Consider the following 26766-nt stretch of genomic DNA (forward strand, 5'->3'; position numbering starts at 1 on the left):
AGAGAATAAAACAAAGACGAATGTTTTCGGTGTTACCTGGTATACTCTGTCTCCTGATGGCCAGCGCTCCATCGGGAGGTCTCGACCCAGCAGAGTGTTTGGTGTACGGCCCCTCATCTGAAACACAAACAAACATATTATTTTGCAGTTTCTGAAGCCAAAACATTTCCTGTCACTGGTTCCAAACCTCATTTAGTTTCTATAAAAGGTTCTCAGCTCATCTAAGAGGTTCTCAGGGACTACCAATTTCTCTTTACTGGGTTTGGCTTGCGACTGGTGCCTGTATGTAGCTCTGAGACTCCATCACTTCCTTAAAGTGGTACCAAGCCATTACCTGTACCTTTATAGGGGTTTCAAGGGTTTTACAAGTACCCATAACTGGCTCCAAGCCCCAGTAAGTTCTTTTAACTGGTTCTGAAGCCTAACCAGATCCTTAGACTGTTTCTGAAGCTCTACCAGTTCATTTAACTGGCTCTGGACTTCCACCAGTTCCTTTCATTGGTTCAGAGGCGGTAGCAGTGGCTCGAACTGGCTACAAACTCTAACTGGTCCTAAAGCTTGACCAGATCCTTTAACTGGTTCTGTAGCTTTACAAGTTCTCTTTCTGGTTCTCAAAAGTCGCCACTTCTTCCAACTCATTATAGACCATTGCCCGTTCCTCTAACCGGTCCCGAAGCTTCAGATTCTTGGGGTGGTTCTGAAGCTCTACCAGTTCATCTAACTGGTTCTAGACTTCTACCAGATGCTTTCATTGGTTTAGAGGCAGTAGCAGCGGCTCTGACTGGCTTCAAACTTCAACCAGTTCCTTAAACTGGTTTTGAAGCTCTATAAGTTTCTCCTACTGGTTCCCAAAAGTCACCCCTTCTTCCAACTTATTATAGACCATTACCATTACCAGTTCCTCTAACTGGTTCTGAAACTTAACCAGATCATTAGAGTTTTTCTGAAGCTCTACCAGTTCATCTAAATGGTTCTGGACTTCTACCAGTTCCTTTCATTGGTTCAGAGGCGGCAGCATTGGCTCTAACTGGCTACAAACTTCAACCAGTTCCTTTAACTGGTTCTGAATCTCCATCACAGAGGTTAACATCAGAAACATATAATGACCTCTGAGTTCACAGATAAACGTCGACATACAGAAACCATCAAGCAAATGCATCTGTCCCATAATGCATCTGTACTCACCATCATCCTCATCAGACATCGCAGAGCTTCCACCACAAAAATACATCTCAGCGCTTATTTACAAAATGCTGATTAACTGCTGTAATCTCTGAAGAAATCGTTTGCCTCTAAACGAAGCTCTGAAAACTGAATTCACTGACCAGATCAGGGTCTGGTTTTTAGTCTGAAGCTGCTGCTCAGAGGTCTGTACAGTCAGCCTGCTCTCATGAATAAAGAACTACTGCCAGAGGGGTGACCTCATCAGTGCAGCGACCAATCCCTGTGGAGAACACAATGGCCAATCTGAGTCTGGACCAATCTCAGCGGCCCACAGGGAGACCCCCTGATGACGTCATCACACAGCTGAGAGGGACGAGGCGGGGCTTAGACAGGAACCATGACCAGGTTAATTTGGATGGAGATATCTGATTGGAAGTATGTTGATAAAATGTGGTCAAAAATGTCTATAAAATCTGGTAAAAAAAACAACAACATGGTATTGTATGACAAAAAAATGAGGCAAAAATGTCATAGTAAGGTATATCAAAAAACTAAAAAAAAGGTGAAAATCTGTAAAATCTGTTTTAAAAAAAAAAACAGTATAATATATCGAAAAAGGCAAAAACATCAAAATAAAGTATGTTGATAAAATTTGGTGAAAAAAAATTCAATAAAATCCGGTAAAAACTTAAATAAAATCTGGTAAAAAAAAAAAAATGTCATATGTCGTATATCGATTAAATCTGGTCAAAGACGTCATAGCGTTGAGTTTAATTGAATGACTCATGACATCCAAAAAAAAATGGAAATGTGTGGTCAAGATACAAATAAAATCCACAATGTCCCCAGTGACAAACTACTTCTTACACCTACAGACGTCAGACGTTAACGTCACCTTTTGTGACAACTCAAAGTTCTTTTACGTGACATATAATTTTGGACTGTTGCACATTAACACACTGGTGGCTGAGGTTACCATTCAAGGTGCCACCTGCAACTCAGTAACCATTCACACACACTCACACACCAATGAAACAAACATCGTGAGCAATCTGAGGTTCAGTATCTTGCCGTCAGGGATCAAACCTCAAATGTTCTGATTCAGACTAAATGTTTAACTACGACTGAGAAATGATGTATACACTGCAAAATGGACACAGTGGAGAACATATTTACATATTTACTGGAATATGCAATGTGTTTGCTGGTTTAAATGTAATTTTCCCCTTTTGTTGCTGTCTGTTTTGTTAATTAAGGTAAATGATATGTAATTTTTTAAGTGCTTTAACAGGCCTCACACTTACAGCCAATAACATGGTAGGCCTGTTATCCAGATATGACGATTGTCATAATGCCTGGCATTATTCCTCATGTTTTGTGAGATAAAATAAAACTTAGAAAATAGTGGATACAGCGCAGAAAAAAAGACGAATATAGCAAGGAAATGAGTGAAGCGCCAGTTCCTACATGGTATAAATTTTTGGTCTTTTCATACCAAACACGGATAATATTTAAGAATTTAGAGCCTTTCCATATCTGACCATATAAGATAAACAACAGCATTACATGAGGTATTTCTGTTGCATACACACGGTCAATTAAACCGACCGTGTGTCATGAAATGCACCGAACGCAAACATTCATGTCGGTCTAGCGTGAAAGGTTTGAAAGCAATTTTTTTTAATTCCCGTTTCATCCCTGGTGTGTAGAAACCATCACAGCCAACATCAGAAAGCCAATCTGTATGCGAATCAACAGGACAGCGATCACCTGTGATTCCTCCTGAATCATCTCCGTGTTTTATCTCACCACCGTTCGGCGTCGTGTTCTTCTATTTCTGGTCTTCTGTTTGCTTCTATTTTGTGTCGTTTTGGTCTATTATAATCTGCTCTACATCTATTTTCCTCTGTTTGGTTCCAGCAGCTGAGCTCAGAAACGCACACACACACACACACACACACACACACACACACACACACACACACACACACACACACAAACACACACCGTAGCTAACTGAAGATGAAAGCGCAACCTCCTCCACATATAGGACAGCAGCATCTCTCTCTTTCAGTCTCCAGCTACAGTACATACTGTATACACACACACACACACACACACACACACACACACACACATACATCATATATAAAATACTATAAACTACACACTGTGGTTTGTTATATAATGCATAAAAAGCTCCTGTTATGGAGCGACAATTGTTCAAACAAGGTCACACATCCAGTGTGGAAGTATTCAGACGCTTCAGAAAACGTACTAATAACAAAAAGCACTGTCAGAGTAAAAGTCCTTCGCTGAAAATACTTCATCAGTATAAAAAGTGACTGTTATACTACTATATGATCTTATATGATGGTTATGACTCACACATTAATGTAAAAGCAGAATTTTGTTTGAGATGGAGCTCATTTTTAACTATAATGATTATTTAATTTGGATTAATCTGCTGATTATTTTCTACATTACTCCGTTATGCCTAAAATGCTGCACAGGGTATCGGCAAGTACGCAGGTCTGTGCACAGGGTTCCCACATATTTTCATGGACAAAATTTCAAAACGTTTCCATGACTTTTCAAGGACCCATAATAAAAATAAACTTGCCATTTCTTTTTTTTTTTTAAGATGACAGAATCAAAGCAAATTTTAAAAAAAAAAGAAAGAAATTGACCCTCAAAAAATGTAAATTTTTTTTCCTTTTTTCCCTCATACAATTTTATATATTAATTAACAGAATTATAAATATAGTTTTCTGGACATTTTTTCCTTCTTTTGGATAATATCTTATAATTCAAAGTAGCTAATTTGCAATGATTTCCTTTTCACCTCTGAGTTTTTATTTTTATTTTTTTATTATGTTAAATTGATTAAATGATTATGTTAATTTTAACAATAATTGATTAAGAAAATTATAATTTGCTACTTTAATTTGGCCTCCTTCCTGAAATTTTATGGACCAAAAAAAGGCTGATAAATTAATCAGTTATAAAACTTGAATTAGCTTTATTTCTACTGAGAATTAAATATCCTTTTCACTGCTTTTCATAAAACTAGGCCGCCTCTGCAGTAGAAAGATGCAAATATTTTTAAAATTGGTGCTACATGACAAGAAAAAGGATGCCTTTACTCTAAAGTAGAAAACATACAACTACCAGAATGCACTGCACCAAACTGGACCAATAAACACTCCCACCAGCTGGAAACAAACAATCTCAAATTACAGCCAAACAGGGCACTAAAATGTGTTTCTGTGATCATTTTAGGTGGAAAATAGGCAACACTGTAACAGAATCTTCATATTTGATCAGAGCTGCTTAATTTTTCTGTTTGATTGCAGTTTGACCGCTTCGTGGGGACAAACATATGAAAATGAAGTCGTGCAATTTGTAGTTCAAGCAGCAGCCACAGAACCAGCAAAATTCAGCAATATGACACGTTTGCAGAGATCTGGTTAGATGGAGGGAAGTTTATCACAGTTTATCTACACACCCACGTATTTATAATACAAAGCCGGTTGAAAATTGGCGAAGTGTCCCTTTATAAATAAACCTGCTGATGGTCAAACAGCAGAAGCAGCTGATTATTGAGTCGGGGTCATAAAGGGAAAACAGACAGCCGGTGTTTCACAGCCATGAGCTGAAATGTGTTTTTACTTGTATATTTAATATCCACTGAGGTTTAGTGTGACACAGCGATGATCCGTAATTATCATACTTTAATTACCAGGACGAACAAGTGCAAGTATAAAAACTGCAAACTCACACATACAGAAATAAAACGGTTAAAACAGAAAGAACAAAAACTACAGCTGGTTCTGTCTTCACCTCCAGGCTAAAACAAATTAGGTTTCAACAAAATCCAAAAACATAAAGTTTGGTAAAATTAATTTGAATGCAGCACTCAAAGAAAATGTTAAACCACCGCACATCTATTTTTGTGTAAAAATCTAAAATTAAACTTTACTCCACCACATCTCAGAGGGAAATGTTGTACTTTTTACTCCACTACATTTATATAACGGCTTTAGTTACTTTACAGATTCAAAATATTAATACAAAATATAACTAACAAATATTTATCTATTACTATAGATTAAACTAACCCCCAGTATATTAAGTCATTAAAATGAACTCCACCTTTACCAGCTGCAACATTAAACTGTTAAACACATTAATGCATTAATAATTATAATACAATAATAAAACATATTCTGTTTAATGAGTACTTTTACTTTTAGTACTTTAAGTATATTTTGATGATCATACTATTGCACTTTTACTTGAATGACATTTTTAATGCAGGACTTTTACTTTCAACAGTTTTTTTAACTGATACTTAACCCTTTAAAACTTGAGCATACTGGTTTGATTGCTTTCAAAACATGGAGAGAAAGCAATGAGCAACTTAACGAGGCATGGCCAGAAATTTTAAAATATTTTTAAAAAGTGAAAATGAGCGACAACAAAAAAGTTTAAAGAAAAAAAAATACCCCAAAGGAACGAAAAATATATATGTATTTAAAAAAAAATTAAGTACTATAATTATTAATATAGTTTTCTGGACATTTCTTCCCTTTTTTGATAGTTTTCTAATAATCCTCCACTCTTTAAAGTAATTTTCTCATCATCTTTGCTAATCTCTTGTGATATATTTCTTGCCAAGTTGGTCATTTTTTCCTTTTTCCCCTCAAGTTTTCAAATGAAATCGAACCAGTTTGCTAAAGTTTCAAAGGGTCAAACAGCTTGTGAACGCTGTCAGCAAGAAAACTGATGTGAATCCAGGTTTCAAAGGGTTGAATAAAATATTTAAACAATAGGTTATTAACCGACATTAATGACATTAAAGTGCTAAACTAAAGTGTAAACTGTAGGATTTTGAACTTGTGGGATGTTGCCGTTAGACCGAAAGCTCCCACAGTTCATGTTTATAGCTGCACCCACACACTTTTATTTCCTGTCTCACCTGCGTGTGTGTCTCCAGGTGAATTTTACACGGTCTGAAAACAGATGACAGGCTATTTTAGGAACGCTCCACTGAAAGCTCAGGCCTGAAATCTAAATTCGGACAGATGAAGTGAATCCAATTTCACATATAAAGTGCCTGTATGGAGGAAATCGTCTGCAGATTAAAGACGGCTGCTGTGTGAAGATGAAATGAAAATCATCTGTTTGACCGGAGGGAACGTGGAAATATCAGTTATTAGATTTATCTGAACTGGAACTAACACTTTTTCACTAACTAACGCTTTAATTATCCCCGCCAGTGAGGCTGGAGGGGATCATGCGTCATAGGTCGTGTGTGTTCATGCGTGTGTGTGTGTCTGTGAGGAGCTTATCGCACACTGCCCAGGCTAGCCCATTAAAATAACTGGACCCCTAAAAAGGTCCGGTGAATGGGCCCTCCCCGAATCTGCTTTACACGCAAAATACATGGGACACGGACCTGGTACAACACATGCACATCCTTTATAATCTCCTAAACTGACCATGGAAACTGCATTGGCTGTCGTCTCGGTCTAAGATTGGGCCAGTGTTAAAGTTTTCAAACTGGTTTGATACTGAGCCAAACACCGGACTGGACCGGTTTACCAAATTTTACCAGGTGTCCCACATGATTCAGCTGCCTCCTCAGTGGAACATAATGTCATTGTATGCCATCAGACAGCGAGTGTCTATGTATCACGAAGTATTGCGTAAGACCGGCTCTATTAGGCACGTCATGTCAACAAACCACAGAGCTATCAGCTGTGCACTCAAGATCAGACTGGAGACATAAACACTTAAAAGATGGGTGAGTAACCTACTTGCTATCTTCCTACATTTGTAACGTTAATTAAAAAAACACTTGTTTTGTACTGTGACATTAATTGGAAATCACAAACAAAATAAACAACAACAATTAATGTTAGCCTTGCTTTTATTTTAGTCATTAACCTTAGCGGAAACTTTCAGCTTCCCAGCTATCTCCCTCCAGCCAGCTGACAATATGTTTAGATTTTTGTAGTGAAAAAAGTAGGTTTTGCCTAAATAATTCCCCGTCTCAACTTTGTGAATCCAGTCCCCATCAACTGCGGCACTTTCAAAGCGAGCGACAGATATAAATAGTAACACAGCGTTCAAAGAAAGTTCAGCTCACAGCAGCGCCTGCAGCCAGTAAGCACAGCTCTTTTGACAGCTTTAAATCCAAAATACTGTCATATTGGTGAAGTTTTAGTCTTTTTGATAGACTTAATCTGCTATCACATCTCCTCTCGTCACCCAAAAAGTAAACAAAACAGGCATGACAAATTTCATCTCTCTCATGTTGCCGACATCAGTAAATTAAACCTGTTGGACACTTTGCTTGTTGCTTAATGACATGATAGATAGACATGATAATATATCATCACGCTGTCATATTGCTTATCATCAATGCACTTAGGCTACTTTTAAAATTGCCTGAACGTGACATAGCCCAAGCTTTTCCCCCATATGGACCAATCAGCCAAATATTTTGTGTGCACTTATGACTGTTTGCTCAAAGACCTGTTGTTGCAGTGATTCACTGCTGTTGAAGAAACTTTTATTGACTGTTTTATACCATCAAAGTCACCCTTTAGCCTCCATCTTACACACAGTGGGACATAACAAAGTGTCACTACTTGACGGCCTAAGAGATTAAACAGGCTGGTGTGACTTTTAGGTCCTTTACTTCAATATTTCCATTTTTATGCTACTTTAAACTTTACCTACCAGGTACAACAGACAGGCAAACAGAGAGATAGATAGATAGATAGAGATAGACAGATAGATAGATAGATAGGTAGATAGATAGATATGGATATCAATTAAACATATTTAAAAATTCAAACAATTACAGAGACATATAAAGTCTACCCTGTTCTAATGAAATATGTATACTGCAATACGCAAATAAATAAATAAATAAAGTATATGAAAATAATGGGCTCCATCTCAATTTATTGCACACTAGCAGTTGAGGGGATAGTGCATTAAATATAATAAATAGTGAAATGTGAACACATTATGATGCATTAGTAATTAAAATCCAATAATCATCCTGCATAATGAGTACTTTTACTCTTGTACTTAAAGTTTACTTTGAAATACCTTTGTACTTTTAATGAAGTAATTCAGGACTTCTGTTATTTCTAAACATTTCTGCTTTTACTTAACCCTTTAAAAACTTGAGCACATTGATTCAGTTTCTCTAAAAATCGTAGGAAGAAGGCAACTAGCAATTTAAGAAGAAATGGCTCAAAAGTCAACCAAAAATATAGTACAAATGTTACAAGAAAATATGCAAAAATGTAAAAAAAAAACAAAAACAGAAGACCTTAAAAAAAATCTGACTTTTTTAAATGTATTTTTTTCTGTAATATGATTTTAAATGTAAATTATTATAATTATGAATATAGTGTTATGGACATTTTCCTTCTTTTGGATAAATTTCTAATAATCCTTCCCTCTTTTTAAAAAACATTTTACTACTAATTTCTTGCAATTTGTGGGACATTCCCTGCCAAGTTGTTTTATTTTTTATTCTTATTGTTTTGCTAACTGATGGGTCATCAGATTTAGAGGCTGTTATACTAATTTACTTCACTACGCCAGACAAATTCTTCACCACAGTGAAGATGACAGTAGAAAAACAGTAATTAAATGGTTTGTTTATGAATTTTTACAGGTAGTTTTTTATTCAAAGATTAGATTTGTGTCAAGCACTCAAACCATACCTTTTGAAAAATAACCATTTTGAGGATTTTTTTAATTAAAAAAAAACTATTAAACATAAAAGAAAGGAGCAAATTAATTGTTAATAAAATGTTTTAGGAGTTGATATATTTAAAGACGAAAGTGTTGAATACAGAAACAGTTTGTAATTTGGAAATTAAAGGTTACATTAAAAAATATTGTTATTTCAGCCTGGATACATTAGAAAATAGCAATTAAATTTTAATTTTCCAAAATATTAATATGTGCCTGCCCGTTTTAAGGGATAAGGAGGACCCTGATCCAAACACTTGATTCACCGAGCCTTACAGAACTTCAAAAGATAAAAAAACAAACACCTGAAGCTTCAGACTTTCAGAGAAAAATTAGAGAAACACGAACGCACGGTTTCGACTGTCTGCCCTCCTTTCTCTGCTGTAAACACACACCATGAATATTACATTCATGAGAATAACATCCACCTCTCTCTCTGCTGCTCACACTCACTCTGAAGGTCTCTCTTTCAGAGCAACCTGCAGCCATCGACTGAATGAATCCATCAGGAGATCATTTTCCACACACACACACACACACACACACACACACACACACACACACACACACACAGCTGTCTGTGGTCATAAACAACCAGTTCTCTCTCTCTCTCTTCAATGTCAGCAGTTTACACCAAATACGGCTCGACCACACACACACACACACACATTTAGGTTGCACATGCAAACATGCTTAGACCTCCAGCACACACACACACACACACGCACACACACATGCACACACTCTCTCTCTCTCTCTCTCTCCCGGTGTGTCTCTATGTCTCTCTACCTTTGTTCACCCTGCGCAGGATCTGGCAGCGACATTTAAACGACACGGCGATCATGGTGAAGCCGAGCCGAGCGTCGCCTCCCCCCCCAGCGCCATGCAGATGCAGCCGCCACAAACTACACCTCCTCTCACTCCTCCTTCCTCCTCCTCCTCTTCCTCTGCGAGCGACCACCGTGTGACGGACGACCTCCTTCAAACAGAAACCATCATGGAGACGTTTCCTGAGGCTCGGCTAACGAGAGAGAGGGAGAGGGGGAGAGAGGGAGGGAGAGAGGGAGAGAGGGAGCGCTGCAGATGTGAAGCTCCTCCATGAAATGAGGCAGCGGAGGAGGGAGGGGGAGAGGAGGAGGAGGCAGAGTCTGCGCAGATGGGAGGATGAACAGGAGGAGGAGGGGATGATGGAGAGGCAGAGGGAGGAGGCTGGTTTGTACTGTGCAGCTGGATGGATGGAGGGACGGAGGAGAGGAAGTGGAGATAAATGGAGGGATGATGCAATGAATAGAGATGAAAGAATGGATGTAAGAAACGCATGAGGAGGAGAGGAGGAGAGGAATCAGACAGGAGCGGAGGAGAGAAAAGAGGAGAGAAATCTGAAAGGATGAGAGGAGGAGATCAATCAAATTTAAGGAGAGAGCAAAAGGAAGAAATGAAAGAAAAGACAAGAAAATGTAAGAAAAAAGAAGAAGAGAGAAGGATGGAGGGGATAGAGGGAAGAGGGAAAGAAAGGAAGGAAAGATAAAAGGATGGAGGGAAGAAAGACAGAAAGCCAATCTGATGGGAAAGATGTAAAAAAGTAAAAGAAAGAATATAAAAGAAAGAAATAAAGAAAGACGGAAAAAAGAAAAACAGACAGAGAGAAAAAAGAAACAAACAAAAGGATGGTAGAAAATGTAAGAAAAAGATGGGAGGGATAAAGGGAAAAAAGGATTAAAGAAAGAAAGAAAGGAGAGGGACAAATGAAAGGATAGGGGAAGTCAATGGAGAAAGGAGGGAAAAAGAAAGGAATGTAGAAGATATATACTGAAAGGATGGAGGGAAGAAGTAAATAAAGCAAGAAAGGTACAAAACAAGAGAAGAAAAGAAAAAAGGAAAGAAATAAGAAAGGAAGAAGGTGACAGAAGGGAGAACTGATGGAGGGAAAGAAGGGAGGATGATATGAAAGTAGAGAGGAAGGAAACCCATAATCCATTTATCTGGAAACCACGACAACCACTGCAGCCTCACAGCCAGAGTACACAGTGTACATGTGCTACTACAGTACTGATACTGATACTTTGAGAAGTAGTGAGTCATCCACGTAGTACTGCACTTATATTAAGTTTCAAAAACACTAAATCCTACATTTCCCATGATGCAACTCAACACTACAACTCCACTTCATGAGGAAACCTTGTTGTTATAACGCTGCCTTCACGTGATCCTCAAAATATCGTTTTTACCGTATTTATGAGTTACGAGCACATGAACGACCCTCCAAAGTCGTAACTACAAGAACAAAAAATTTCGATGATATCCGAGCTGCTGAGTTGTGACGATTGCGTGACGTTTCAGGCTGAAAGTATGAAAACAGTGTCAACAAGTGACAGTAAAAAAATATTTATTTTGTTATTTTGTTCCTAGTAGCTTTTAGTAGTTGCACATTTTAGTATGTGTATCTATTAGCTGCAGCAAGCAAGCAAACTTTAACTAAAAAGCACACTGGGCGAGTACACTAACATCAATAATAACGTTATTTTATAACACCAGCTGCTGACTAATATACAAAAAAAACATTTCTCAAATAGAAATTGTTTTGTTGGACATTGTAATAAAATTTGTGGTAATAAAATATTTTTTAAAGTAATTTAAAAGAGTAATAAAATAAAAAAAATCAGAATGTTACATTATAGTAACTTTTGGTTGCAATACAGTGAACTAATATTTCTGTTTCATTTACTTTTTAAATTTTTTATTATTTTTATTTTTGTATATGTGTATGTGTACCATTAAGAAAAAATCTGATCTGTCCTCTGCGCTGTCATTGGCTGTGACTAAAGCAGGGGGCGTGTCCTAATCCAGCAGGTAGTGAAGTGGTCCCATAAGTGGGTCAGTGTCCCAGCTGCAGATTACACCGGATTATTGCGTGTGTGTGTATCTGTGCGCGTGTCAAAGGTATTATCAGTAATATTACCATAACTGCAGCAGAATGCAGGTCAACACGCAGCTCTCATATTAAACACAGCTCTGTGTGTGTGTGTGTGTGTGTGTGTGTGTGTTCACACTGACATGATAAATGTGTTATTATATAACTGAGGTTTGGTTCAGAGGTGGTCTGACCCGTGCTGCCCCCTGCTGCTCACACAGGTCACCAGCTGCACGCTGAGCCGATCACGCCCCCTGCTGGAGAAAACACTGCAGCACGGCGGGACAACAGCCTCTTTTTACTGTGTGTGTGTGTGTGTGTGTGTGTGTGTGTGTGTGTGTGTGTGTGTGTGTGTGTGCTGTAGGTGTTTATTTTTAACTGCAGTTACATCATCTCTCTGCTGAAGTACAGAAGCAGGTTTAAGGGCAGATGTGAAGGCTCAGGATTTACTTTTTATGTGTGAAATATTACACTGGCTGAAATGAAGTTTTAAAACTTATCACTACTGCTGCTGCTGCTGATTTTCCAAATAATAGTAATAGTGGTAGTACTGCTACTGCTTCTGCTAATACTAAAAAAAAAAAGGATAGTACTTATAAAACAAAAAACATCTGACTAAACAACAACTACATGCACAACAAGTAGTACTACTACTGCTGTTAGTACAACCACCACTACATTACAAATGGTTAAAACCTAAAAGAACAAATCAACCAAAAACCATGAAACCGGATACAAATACGGAAAACCAGAAAAATCGAAATCAGGCCAAATCTATGAAGACGCGGAGAATCCGAACCAGACAAAACCACGGAGAACCACAGAAACTACAAACAAAACATAGAACCAGAGGAATCAGAACCACCCAAATATATGCAGACCTAGAGAAATCAGGACCAGACAACACCACGTGGAACCCAAAAAAGAAATCAAAACCAGCCAAAACCACATAGTACTGCATGAATCAGAACAAACCAAAACCATGTAAAATCAGGACTTCTGAACTAATCTGAACTATGCAGACCCAGAAAACTCAGATAAAACTATGCAAAACCAGGAAATCAGAGCCGCCCCAAACCACCAGAACCACATAAATCAGAACCAGCCTAAACCATGTAAAACCAGGACTTCAAAGTCCGAAGTCTGAACTATAAGAACGAGAGAAATCAGAACCAGATCAATCAAAACCAGGTCTATGTGGACAATCAGAAACAGCCAAAAGTATCCAGAGCAAAAGAAATCACAGGGATGCAGGTTTTTTTTAACCCTTTGGGCCCGCTTTAATATTACACACTCATATAGCTCTGCACACACTTTTCAGAACCAGGCTATAAAAAATATTATACATTCATATTTTTACATTTATTATTATTATTATATTTTATTATTATTATTTATTATTATTTTTATTTATTATATTATTATTATTTACATTTTTAACCAACATTAGTCCAAATCATGAAAATAAAATATTCAGAATTTTAACTATTTAAATGCCAGGTTTTTGTCAGGATGTCACTTTGTTTTTAAATGAACTAAATAAATGAATAAATGAATTATTTTCAATATACTACTTGCACAGTAGATTTTTTGGGGGTGATCACAGCCTGCGACATGTTAATAATTTGCAGCAACACTGACTGTGACAGTGCACTTTGTGGAAATAGGATGTATTTTCTTCATATGCCAAAAATGACGTCAACAGGTGGAAAATAGAAAAAATGAAAAAATGAAATGAATAGTCAAAATAACAAATTTCAAGTCAAAAGCCCAGAATGACACCCAGAAATAATACAACGCATGTTTTTATGCTCTGATGGCTGTGCGATTAAAAAAATGTCAGTTTGAATGAGTTTCAATGGAGCATTTTTTGCACTTAACAGTATAAAATGTAACTATTTTGTTCACACTGTGTATTTTAGACTTATTGTAGGACCTGAGCTGAAATTCAAAGATTAAACAAAAATACGCAATTTTGCCAAAATGTATATCATATGCATGAACACAGCCAAAATTATCAAAAAATAAAAAGTGAAAACTATGTAAAATGCACCAAAAACAAATGTATCAAGTCAGATTATAACCTAATAAAAGTAAACTAACTGAATAATATCACAAAAAAGGAATAAAACAAAACTGCAGTTAAATACCTCCACATGTGCTGTTGTCACTAGCAACACTAAATACTTCCACTTATCACTTGAAGTACTTTTACTACTGAGCTGCTGCTTCCTGTTTACAGTCTCACAGAGGTCCAACGGTCGTCCCTGTGTGCACATCAGATGTAATAATACTGTATAATGAGCTGATGAAGCCCATCCTACTGCTGTCTACCCCCCCAAAACACACACACACACACACACACACACACACACACAACGGCTGCAGCTGTTACCATGGAAACAAGCTGATGAATAATTGAGGGGAAGAGAGCGACCCTGCACCGTACAAAGAGTGATTTTGAGAGATGAAAGAAGTGCTCTCACACACACACACACACACACACACAGATGCAAACACACACATACACAGATGCAAACACACACAACACACACTGAAGCAAACACACACACATTACAGGTTATCATCACAGCCTCCAGCATTTCAAAATAACCAAATCAGAGTATAACACCGACAGTGTGTGTGTGTGTGTGTGTGTGTGCGTGTCAACACCCACCGCCCAAAGTTAAACACGTGGGTTTGAGTCACCGTGACATCTCCTTATGTAAGAGCGCACACACACACACACACACACACACACAAACACACACAGAGTGAGGGTGATAATAACACTGTTCCACCAGAGAAGAAGAAGAGGACGGATGTGTTAACCTTTAATTAGCTCTCGCAGTCACAGTCAGACTGTCGGGTTCACGTGTGTGTGAGGAGCAGATGGGACGGACCGACAGCAACGAAACAGGAACTCTTCAGATCATCAGCTGGACTCCGACTCAGCTGCTCTTTATTTTTAACTCTTTACGCTCAGAAAGATACACAAAACGTCATTTGAACACTCTGAAACCGGAGTAATTTGGCCTGATTTCTGTCAAAAACACGTCACTTTTATTTATTTTAGAGATCCGTCAGCTGTAACATGACAGAGGGAGACAGAGAGAAAGTGCCGAGGCCGGAATCAAACCTGCGGCTACTGATGGACACAGCGTCTGTACATGGGGAACCCGCTCTACCAACCGAGCTGCTGGGTGCCCCGACATCACTTTTTTGCGCTGCTCTCAGACGCCTTTTACAAGTATTTAAAGTTTTGAACTCAACTTGGTAAGAAATGTTCGACGAATTGCAAGAAATTAGTTAATTTAGAAAATTATTCTTAAAAGCCTCGGGAAAAATGTCCAGGGGAAAAATAGGGAAACTCTACTTATAATTATCTTCATCACATGTTTCAAATTATGTTACAGAATTAGTTTAATTATTATTATTTTATCCAGGTCATTTACTTGTTGTTTTTTTCCTTGTTTTTCCTTTCCATTTTTTTTATTGCTAATTTTCATATAATTTTCAAATACTTTTTACAAATTTGTTGCTATTTTTTGGTTCATGTCAACTTTTATTGCTCATTGCCTTCTTCCCGTGTTTTCAAAGAAAAATAAAGCCAGTTTTCAAAGGGTTAAAAAAACAGCAATACCGCCATGTGTTTGTATGCCTGAGAGCATCAGTCAGGTTGCCTTGGAAACCATGAACACGTCACACACATAAGCGTTTCAAGATCAGAGTCACCAATTAGGTATCTGACCAAATATCTCCACTGTCCCGAGACATGACGTCGAGTAACGTCCAAAAAAAGTGTTTTTGCAGAACATTATGTCACAGTTGACCCTTGACCTCTTGGGTATAAAGTATCGGAGCCTCGTTGTTTCGTGTTAGACATCGGTGTAAAATCTGAGCGGATGAATTACTGAGTTATGGCCAAAAACGTGTTTTATGAGGTCACTGTGACCTTTGACCTTCGTCCAGCAGATCTAACAGCTCATCCTTCAGGTCTAAGAGGACATTTGTGTCCCTCAAGATCACCAAAAAAGGACAGACAGAGGGACAACACGAAAACATGATGTCCCCAACCACGGCTATTGCTGGTTTCAGAGGCACAAAAACAGAAGCTATGCTGCTATAAATATTACTATAACTACTACTACTACTTCTTGTACTACAAATACTGCTACTAGTAGTCGTCGTACTGGACTTCTAGCAGGCAAACAGGACAGAAAACAACCATTCGAGTCCATATTTCTGTCTCTGCAGCACTTTCTGAATCACAAAGTTGAATTCTTGGTTCAGGAGGAATTAGCGCAGAAAAAAAGGAAGCAGTTGTTCTTTAATTTAGGAAAACTAATTAAACATCATATCCAAATAATGAGAGCGAAAGTGCTGCGAATCCCGAGACGCCTGCAGATTAATTAAGGTGAACTTGTGCAGATTTGTGCTCCACTTCTTCCCTCCGCGGTTGTGTTCGGTGAGGAAGAAGAACACCGCCTCCAGACCAACACGAGTCTGAGGAAGAGAGCGAAACGTGGGACTGAGGCGTCTAACGCGTTCACACATGGTGACTATTAAAGGAGGAGGTAGGTGTTGACGGCAGACAAGGACGCGAGAAAATAAAGATGTTTCAACATATTTTCATTAGTTAGTTAATCTAACCGAAATCAGAGCGAAGATTACGAGACCTCCCCTCCCTCAGCTGCCTCTTTAGTCTCCATCATGTTGAACACAGGACCAGTTATGATAATGAAGTCCTTATTTAAAGCATTAATTAGCAAATTTTTCTATGTCAACAAGCTTCACATAACACATGACTGCAGCGAACCGCTGCGGTCTGAACTCTGTGCAACAGTCAACATCGTTTCACCTCATTTATGTGCAAATTTATGCATCGTAATGTTTCGACATGTAATGAGATCAGCGAGCGTGCACAGAGAGGAGAGAGAGGCAGCTGTCTGCTCCCAACAGGAGGGAGAGACGCCCAACAGGTGAGACCACGGATGTTTTATAAGGAAGTCTGGATACAGCCGTGGGGGCGGGGCCTCATTCACTCCTATGAGAGCTGCTCAGTGGCGCATGAAGCAGAGAAAACCCTTTTACCGGGTTTAGAAAATGTAAAATACCCGGATCTACTGGCCCGTAGAGCACGCGTGGAAGTGATTAACGACAGCCGAACGCGGCCGAGTGTACCCGAGCATTGACTCCGACTCACTGGCTCGCTCACACAGATGACCCGAGCGCTCGAAGTGAACAGCGCCTGTTTTTTCAGCAAGTTTTTAACGTTATTTTCTCATCATTATTCTCCCTTCCTTATTAGTATTTCCCACATTTTGGAAAGAAATCGAATCATTTTGCTCTGGTTTCCAAGGTTTCAATGGCTGTAAAAGGCGTCTGAAAACAGCACGAGAAAGCTGATGTCAAACCAGGTTTCAAAGGGTTAAACGTTGAGCTGAGTGACAGAAAAATAATTGGCAAACAATTTTAACAATCAGTTAAATGTTTAATTGTATTAATTTAAACACGAGGGTTTGCTGCTTGGGTTGCTCAGACAAAATGAGCAATTTGAGCATGAGTGTAATTGTTGTGTAAGACGAATTTTAATTTAAGATGCCTGATGCAACCGAAAAATGACAACCAAGCAGGTTAAATAGGCCAAACTGGGCTAAATCTATGCCAGGCTAAAAAGAGAAACAGGACTAAAATCACACAGACGAAGGTCTGAGGAGAGAGAGTGTGTGTGTGTGTGTGTGTATCTCCGGGTTATCCAGTCAACCGACCTTAAATTGCCTTCATATAGAATCACACGCTGTGCTTAACACACACACACACACACACACACACAACCTCACTGCTAGCTGGTAGCTGCGAGAAATGTCTCTTGGCAGCTCTGCCACACAGACAAACAAAGGGATATAAAAGTAATTTTTCACATGGGAATGATAAAGTTCAGTGTCAGTTATTAGCACCCAAACACCTACACACACACACACACGCCGTTTTAAATAAATAATGTCAAACACGCGTCGAAAAGATTCACAAAGGTGTTGGATTCACAATATTTGAGACCTTTGCAGCAGCAAAATGTCTGCACCAATATGGAGCGCTCTGCCGTTCAATTCATTCAGAAACATCCGAGACACCAAAGTGAATCCTTTATCATCTGCTCGCAGCTCGCGGCGCTCACAAACACTTTAATCAGTGTAAACAGTTTAGCGAAAGGCAAGTTCAAGTCCTGTTGAAGACTTCTCTCTCTGGAGGGAGACAGATGGAGACGTGTCGGCGCTGTGAACCAGAGTTCACCCGAATAAAAAAACAAAACTGAAATATATTTCTGTATCTCATATTAGCTCAGGAGACATCTGAGAGTGAGATTCAGACAGAGCGGAAAACAAGCAGCGGAGGAATTTATACATTTAGATGTGAGGAATGTGTCGAAGTTACACAAATAGATGGAAAAATACAAATTGATAGGTTAAGTTAGTTGCGTGCTTAGTTAGTTGCAGGGGTAGTTGCTGCATTAGTAGCAAGTTGCAGACTTAGTTTGTTGCATGCTTTTTAGTTGAACACTTAGTTGCAGGCTTAGTTGCTGGGTAAGTAGGTTGCAGCATCAGTTAGTAGAAAGCTTGATAAGTTCAAGACTTAATTGCAGACTTAGTTGCAGGGTTTGTTGCAGGTTTAGTGAGTTGCAGACTTAGTTTGTTGTAGACTTAGTTGCAAGGTTTGTTGCATGCTTAGGAAGTTGGACACTTAGTTGCAGGTTTAGTTGCTGTGTCAGTTGCAGCATTAGTTAGTAACAGGCTTCACAAATTGCAGACTTAGTTGCAGGGTTAGTTGCAGACTTGGTTTGTTGTGGACTTGGTTGTGGGGTTAGCTGCAGCCTTAGTTAGTTGCAGACTTAGTTAGTAGCAAGCTTAATAAGTTGAAGACTTAGTTAGTCGCAGTGTTAGTTGGAGACTCAGTTAGTTGCAGCCTTAGTTAGCTGCAGTGATAGTGTCAGACTTCGTTGGAGATTCAGTTAGTCGTTGCAGACTTTGTTTGTTGTAGGTTTAGTTAGTTGCAGTGTTAGTTGCAGTGATAGTTGCAGTGTTAGTTGCAGTGATAGTTGCAGTGTTAGTTGCAAAGGACATGTTTTTGAAACATACCGTAGTAAAAGTAGGCAAGTTTTTCCTTTAAGTTTAATGATTAATAATGACTCTTTTTCATTTTTATTCCTATTTACAGTTAATTACATAATGCAGAGTATGTGTAAAGTAACGACTGTTTTTAATCTAAGATCTCATGAACATTAGACTGTTAAACGTAAAATAAAACAACTGATACGGATATGATGACTCTCTCCTGAGGGGAGCAGAGGAATCATGTTTGACTTTAAAAGACAAATCACCACGATCAGCACAAACAACTCAAAGGTTCAAGACACGACAAGTTGAGGAGAGACCACAGCTCCCACTTAGCACCAAACGTCTAATCTGCGAGCTCTGACTTCTGCTGTGACTAATAACAGGCTGAAGTTAACGGCTGAGCTCTGCAGGGCTCGCTGGATAACTTCAGTTCATTTAGGTCATCCGTTTGGCAGCCATGTTGCAGGGTTTTGTGTCTGATTGCATCAACAAAGCAAACGCTGGATGGAAGATTTTTCCACAGCAGGGGCAACCGATGCTCATGGGTATTGTAGTATTTCGTGCTTGTTCACAAACTACAAACGACTCTATGGTTCAATGAACCTGGAGCGCCCTTCTTGCCTCGGAACTGAAAGTCGACAATGTAATCACAACACTGCTGGTTTTTCTCTGTTTTCAAAATATTATGTATATAACCGAAACTAGGGATGCAGGATATTGGGGTTTTTTTTGTAAATATTCGATATGCCCGTATATGACAACTCATATGACCCATAACAAATGAGGCGCGTGATTCGATAACAGTATCGATACGTACGATACGGGATATCGAAGCACTGGTTAGATGAAGAGAAGTTCACCAAAGTTCATTTACACATACAACCTTATTTTTAACAAACCGCAAATTAATGAACTCAGAAAGTGTGAGGAAGAAATTTAGGATATATTTAGAATATCTAGCATTTTTTTAGGATACTGAAGCAAATCCAAAAGCAATTAAGATGGAAATAATTAGGAATGATTTACCAACCACAAATATTCGCCCCAATGGTACTAAAGGGTAAATGAAGCTCAAATAAATTTGTTTGTAAATGGAATGATGACCTGTGATGACCCTTCATGCAAAACTGAGGAAAAACTGGCTTAAACAGCCAATCTGCTAATCAAGACAGTATTCTGCAATTACGTTTCTGTAATTACAGATTTGAAACATCACTCAGGCCTGAGAACATTATTTACTGAAGTATCATGATGGCTTTTCCATTATTCAGAGGTCTGTTCACACTGAGGCCAATAGGCTAAAGAAAAAAAAGAAAATTACATTCATTTTGTGTAAATATTAAACAATGATAGCCTAAATAAGCCTAAATAAATTACTTATTATTTGAAATTTCAGCCCCCACAGTGTCTGCTTGGAAAAATTCCTGGCCTTTGGGCAAATGTGGTCTATGACTCATGTTGTAAAGAATATTAAACCTAAGATCGAGTTTTTGTTGCTGTTATGAGTCCTGCTGTCTGATGGCTCTTGAAAATGGAGTGCACACAACAATCCCACTTTACTGCCTACGTTCAGTACTTCTGCACACATTTTGTTTGATACAAAAAAAAGGTTTTGGGGTCTGAGACATAGTCCACAAACCAGGACCTGGACCAACACTAGAACAAAACAGGAAACTGTGACAGAACTATAGCAATTAATTAATCCTACGAAACCTGACCAAACTGACCTGATTTCTTTCAAAAACATCAGAAGAAGGTAGTGAGCAAAAACATGGCCAAAAAATAGCAAGAGAAAATTACCAGAAATTTAGGCATAAAAAAGTAAAGTAAAAAGCAAAAACAAATGAGAAAATCACCCGTAAAAAAGTGCAGAATGTTTGGACATATTTCTGCAGTTTTTGATAATTTTGTAATAATTAGAACTAATTTTAAGTTATTTTCAGGTCATTTCCACGTCAACTTTGACTAATTTCTTGCACTTTGTGGGACATTTCTTGCCAAGTTGGTCATTGCATTTTCCCCATGTTTATTTAAAGAAATCATACCAATTTGCTCATGGTTCAAAGGGTTGAATAGCTGGTGAAACGTGTCTAAGTGCTCCACAAGAAGTGATGTCGATCTAGGTTTCAAAGGGTTAAACATATTCCTGAGCCAGAATCTAAAGAAACAGACCACCAACGATACAGCGAGTTACACCTGGAAATACAGAGTGTGTGTGTGTGTGTCTCAGACAAAATAACGGGCGTGCTCAAATCAAACGTCTTTAGAGAACAATGGGTGCCACCCAGAAAACAAAATTAGCAAATGTAGGTGTCAGCACTCACAAATCAGCATCTAACACTTTTAATGATGCTCAGCAGCAGCAGAACGAAACGGACACGTCTCAGCACTAAGCTTTCCTCAGCGATACATCAGTCTCTGTCAGAAACAAATGAGTTTTAGATGCTGAGAGTGAGGACATAAAGCGCTGTCCTCACTTTGGGACAGACCTTCAGAGGCCTGTTTGAGGGTCCAGACTTGGTTTTAAGCCTCAGATTAGAATCTTTTTAAGTATATGATAAGGCATTTAGTTGAGGTAGTTAAAGTGATAATTTAGATTTTTTTAAGTGAAATTGTGTGAGGTACTTATCCATAGTCAGCGTATTAAATACAGTAAATGTCAGTCGGTACACCCCCAGTTTGGAAAACACAGCAGGAGTACTGCAGTGGACGGGGACAGTAGCATCTGTAGCAGCAGATATTGGCTTTCAAGTAAATTATCAGAATTTGCCAACAAGCTGATTTCTGCCGCTATCACTTTTGTTTTTAAATTGACAAAGTGAACAAGTATCAACCCTAAATTTAAGTATTTTTTTTTATTTTGAACAATGAATGAATATTACATACTTTGAAAAACATTATAATCACAGGCTTTCATAAGTTTATCTTTATAAACTGCATTTTCTAATTGCATTTTTATAATTCTTTCATTTCAAAAGAGTTTTGAAGTCCATATTGACTAGGTGAAGAATTCTTACAAGATCCTGGTGATTAGGAATCAATAACAGCAAAAAAAGCATGAGACAAGCATAAAGTTGGCTTGTTTCTAAAAAGGAGACTCACTTGTATTTCATGTCTCCATGTGCTGGTGTGCCATCACAACAAGAGCGTGCATGATATTATCCCTTTCCCACCAAAATTAGCACGTGCACGTGGGTTTTTCAAACATGGGTAAATCTGCTAAATATGGGCGATTGGCTATATTCCCATAGCTAGTGAACACACCGCCGCAGCACACAAGTCTGCCTTTCTGTCGGCTTTTGTGTGTGTGTGGCTGGAGGCTGGAGAACAGGTTAACAGTAGACAGAAGCAGGAACAGAGGTCTTTAAAAAACTTTTCAGTGGTTTCCTCTCTTTATATATCTCTCACTTGTTCAGTCTCTCTTCCAAACTTGGTGTAGACTAATTTGGACTGGTGTCTTAGCGCTGCTTAGGAGGACATCGGCGGTAATATGTGACAGCATGTCATGACCAGTCATTTTTTGGCCATATTTTTGCTCACCAGTTAAGGAGCTGAAATTAGTGCAGAGCAGGAGGCGATAAAAACCCGTGTCTACTGCAGAGTCATTTGACCCGGGTGTGAATGCCGATTGTACGCATTCTCACTGCAATAAAAAGCCGGATGTTAGCAGGTGTCAGCGTTTTTTTCGTGCAGTGGGAGTGAGGCTTATGCTGTTAATTCAGCAACAGAAGAGACTTGATGATCTCTAAAATTAGGTGGGAAAAAGGTGGATATATTGATATAAGTTGGCAGTCAAATGAGCTGTTATATATCAACACATCGGATATCAGCCAAAAATCCAATATTGTGCATCCCTAGTTATTGCTGAGCAGTATATTGTTTAGCTTCTAATTAATTAAATTAAATTTAATGTCCATTTAAAGCACAAAGCATATTAATGAACATCAGTATAAAATAAAAATGTAAATATGCCACAGATAGAAGGACTGCTAGTTTACATCCTTAGTCCCTTGGCAGATAAAAGACAACAGAATTATCGAAAAAGACGGAAAAAGGGGGGAAAAAAATCAAGAAAAACAAAATACAACAACTACTACGGAGGACAAAAGTGCAGTAACAGTAGCGGTGATAGTCCTGCCTGCTTCTTCAAACTGAGGTGTGAAGTCTCTAAGTATCCCACACAACCCCACTTCAAAAAATCCAAACTATCCCTTTAAGGTAAAAATGAGAGGCTCAGGAATGCATTCTGTCAATGAGGGTCCTCACAAGTACAAGGTGGTGTGTGTGAGTGTGTGTGTGTGAGCGAGTTTGTGCCCCCACATTGTCAACATTCCTTTCTACAGTCAACACTTCCTCCCTTGTTATTACCCACAAACCACCTGGCCGCCCCGTCACCTGGATACCTGAGTATGTGCTGTAACCGAGCGGCGCTTCCCTAACGACCTTCATCTATAATACAAGACCTTACACACACACACACACACACACACACACACACTGATGGCTACTTCATAATCTGTTGATAAGCTTATCGGTCGCTCTCTTGCAGCAGCACAATAAAACAAAGCACCTCTCCCTTTCTGTGTCTCTACCTCCATGTCTCTGTCTCTGTCCACCTCTCTCTCCGTCCATGTCTGTCTCTGTCCATCTCTGTCTCTGTCTCTGTCTCTCCAGTGTTACTCTATAGGACTCACTCACTCAGTAGGTGTGTGTTGTACTTGCTGGTGTAGTAGTAAACGTCTTCGTAGCCTTCCTGGTAATCGTCATCCGCCCGGTACCTCCTCCCTCGCCTCCTCCTGCCCAGCAGGCGCAGCAGGGCAAAGAACCGCTCCATCACCACCACCACCACCACCACCAGTACCACCAGCAGGGTCCAAACTGGGCCAACACTGGGCCAGGCTAGGCTACGAGCTCACAGCACTGGAGCTAACGGAAAGCGTTATTCCACAGAGAGAGAGAGAGAGAGAGATCAGGTTTCCTCCTCGCTTCTGCACACACACCTCTGTATGTCACACACACACATGCGTGCACACACACATTAGCTGTTAACACTCACACACACACACTCACACACACTCTCACACTCACATGCTCTTTGTATTCTCTGCTCTATCTGCAGCCTCCCTCTCTCCTCCTCTGTTCCCGTCTTCTTTCGGCTGTTGGTGCATCTAGCCCGGCTCGCCCAATCACAGGGCTCGCAGCTCACACACACACACACACACACACACGCGCGCGCACACACACACCACTCCTCCATCTCAGCACTCCATTGTGTATGAATGTGTGTGTGCACACACTGTAAATGTGCACTTGGAGAGTCAGCAGGGAGAAGAGGCGAGCTTCCTCCCTTTATTAGCTCCTTGCATCCTTTGTTGCATCCTTTCTTCCTTTGTTATTTGTCCTCCCTTCCTTTGTCCCAATGCTTCCTTCCATCCTGCCTTCCTTCTATCCTTGCTTCCTCTCTCTATCCATATTTTTCCATGTGTCCTTTCCTACCTTCATCCTCTTCTCCTCTTTTCGTTCACACACACTTCGTTCCAGTGAGGGGGAGGGGAGAGCTCTTCAGGCATCTGTGTGTGTGTGTGTGTGTGTGTGTGTGTGTGTGTGTGTGTGTGTGTGTGTGTGTGAATTCCACAGAGGGGTCTGTAACTGAACACTGTAGGAGGGAGGAGACAAATCTAGGAGAGGAGGCAAGGAGAAAAAGAGGACAGGAGACATAGGAAAGAAGCAAACCTAGGAGGAGAAGAGGATGAAAGGAAAGGAAACTAGGAGATGAAAGAAGACAAGGAGAGAAAACAAGGAGATCAGATTGAGACAAAACTAGGAGAGGAAACAAGTAAGAAGCATAGGAAAGGAGATAAGGATGAAATGAAAGGGAATGTGGAGAAGTGGAAAATTAAAGGAAATGAAACAAAGAGACAAAGGAGAGAAAAAAAGGATCAAATATGAGAAAAGGAGAGAAAGGATACGTTCTATTTAACTATTTCAGCTCCTTCATCGTGTGACCTGGTCATCATCATCATCATCATAACTGAGGATGAGGCACAAGAAATCACAGGTGCAATGGCGGTTCAATAATCAATAATCGACTGATCAGCAGAATTAATAATCAATAAATATCTATATAGAAATTGCACATGAACAATAAAACAATGAGTGACTATGTAAAAAAATGATAAAAAATTACAAATTCACTTTGTAATTGAACTAAGGATGCATCGATTTTGAAATTTTGGGCCAAAAACAATATTTAAAATGTTTTATATATTGCAACTTCTGAACATTTAGATTATTAACAATTTGGTTTTGAGTGTTTTCTTCTTTATTATTTCTTTTTTTCTCTTTTTTGTTTTTGCTAATTTGTTTTGTCTATTTGTATGTTATTTTTGTTTTGATTTACTAGGTTTTAATGGCTTTTTGTTTTGAAGGGGAGGACAAATATATATATATATATACAGTATATAATTATCAAAGTTACATACATTAAATTGTTACTAACATAATTTTAAGCACCCTTTTCAAGTTTTGTTATCCTTGTTTTTATTTACCTTCTTTCTTTACTTTTTACTATTTTTTTCTAATTTTCTGTTAATTTTCTTGAACTTAGTCCTTTTTTTTGTTGCTAATTTTAACTTCTTTCAATGCGTGCCTTGTGCCTCTTTTTTTTTTCCAATTTTCAAGCAGTGACCTCCATACAATCAGAAGTCGTTTATTGCAAAACTTCAGTCTTTTATCATTTTATTTCAGGCAAATATTGAAAGAAACTAACCCTGTTTGTCTGTTGGAGTTTGTTTTTCAGTCTGTAATTGTTACCGGAGCAGCAGAGATCAGAGGAGTTTGTTCAAGCATCCTAAAGAAGAGACGAGGTTTGATGAACTCTGTGAGCTGGTTTATGCTGACGCAGACCAGGACTCTGTGGTATGTAAACACCTGACCCAGGTTTATGGTCTTCAGCTCACATCACAGTCGTTGTTCGGGCTGGTGTCACTGACAGTCAGAAGAAGTGTTGATTAAATATGTATCTGGGAGACGGAAATAACAGCTGTGGCCTACTGACTCTGGCAAACTTAATTTCTCCTGAGATAATTAACCGACATACCAGAAGGTCCTGGATCAAACTATTAAGTTTACACGCTTTAATTATTCATAATAATATTAATGAAAGTTTAAGGGGGGATGTGACACTCGAAACTGAAACGATTCTCCTGGAGAGAAGACGTCTCACTCTGATGGAAGTTGTAAGAACTAAAAAAACAAAATTATCATTAGCTGATATTGATTCTTTAATATGCTCACAGCCTGATGTCTCTTCTATATATTGTTTAAATGTTTATAGATAATTTGGTCATGTGTGATCGTTATTCTGTGTGGATGACAACAAGCTTTTCCTTTTCCTATAATTTAATTTACCTTTATATTTCATTTCACAAAAAGCATCTTTCTTTCCTCTAAACTAACTTGATTTAATTTAATTTAATTGAATTTAACAGTTTTTTATTCAATTTAATCTGTGTAAGATTTCATTTCATTTCATTTAAGCTGCTTTATTTTAATTTCAGGTATATATTCCTTTTTTTCTTCCTTTCCTTCTTTTTTTATTTAACATTTTGTGGCAAAAAACTACATTTTAATTAAACTAAATTATGAAAAGGACAAAATTCTAACATAGTCAATAAAAGTATGGAAGCACAAAAATCCCTTCCAACCCTGATACAATTAATAAAAACATTACTAAAATGCTCCCAAGGTTTTAGATTTAAGTGCCAACAATGGACCGCAACCAGCTGGCAA

At 38.6% G+C, this 26766-nt stretch overlaps 1 protein-coding gene across 8 annotated transcripts in view; it reads right to left on the bottom strand.

Moving 5' to 3' along the window:
- The window catches only part of grip1 (glutamate receptor interacting protein 1), an 80591-nt gene that overhangs the window by 33080 nt on the left and 20745 nt on the right, over positions 1-26766 (bottom strand). For 5 of the 8 annotated variants that reach the window (XM_088072535.1, XM_042511579.2, XM_088072532.1 and 2 more), the window contains exons 1-2: positions 23674-23951; positions 37-117 (exon numbers count right to left, since the gene is read on the bottom strand). In XM_088072535.1, the coding sequence (XP_087928661.1) occupies positions 37-117; positions 23674-23809 (217 nt within the window). In that variant the 5' untranslated portion in view covers positions 23810-23951. Of the gene's footprint in view, positions 1-36; positions 118-9738; positions 10492-23673; positions 23952-26766 lie in introns of those variants that run through there. The other 3 variants (XM_088072533.1, XM_088072536.1, XM_088072534.1) reach the window with 2 other exon arrangements.

Source organism: Plectropomus leopardus, chromosome 22 (assembly GCF_026936395.1).
Source record: "Plectropomus leopardus strain MGB_pleo_1.0 chromosome 22, ASM2693639v1, whole genome shotgun sequence".
NCBI lineage: Eukaryota > Metazoa > Chordata > Actinopteri > Perciformes > Serranidae > Plectropomus > Plectropomus leopardus.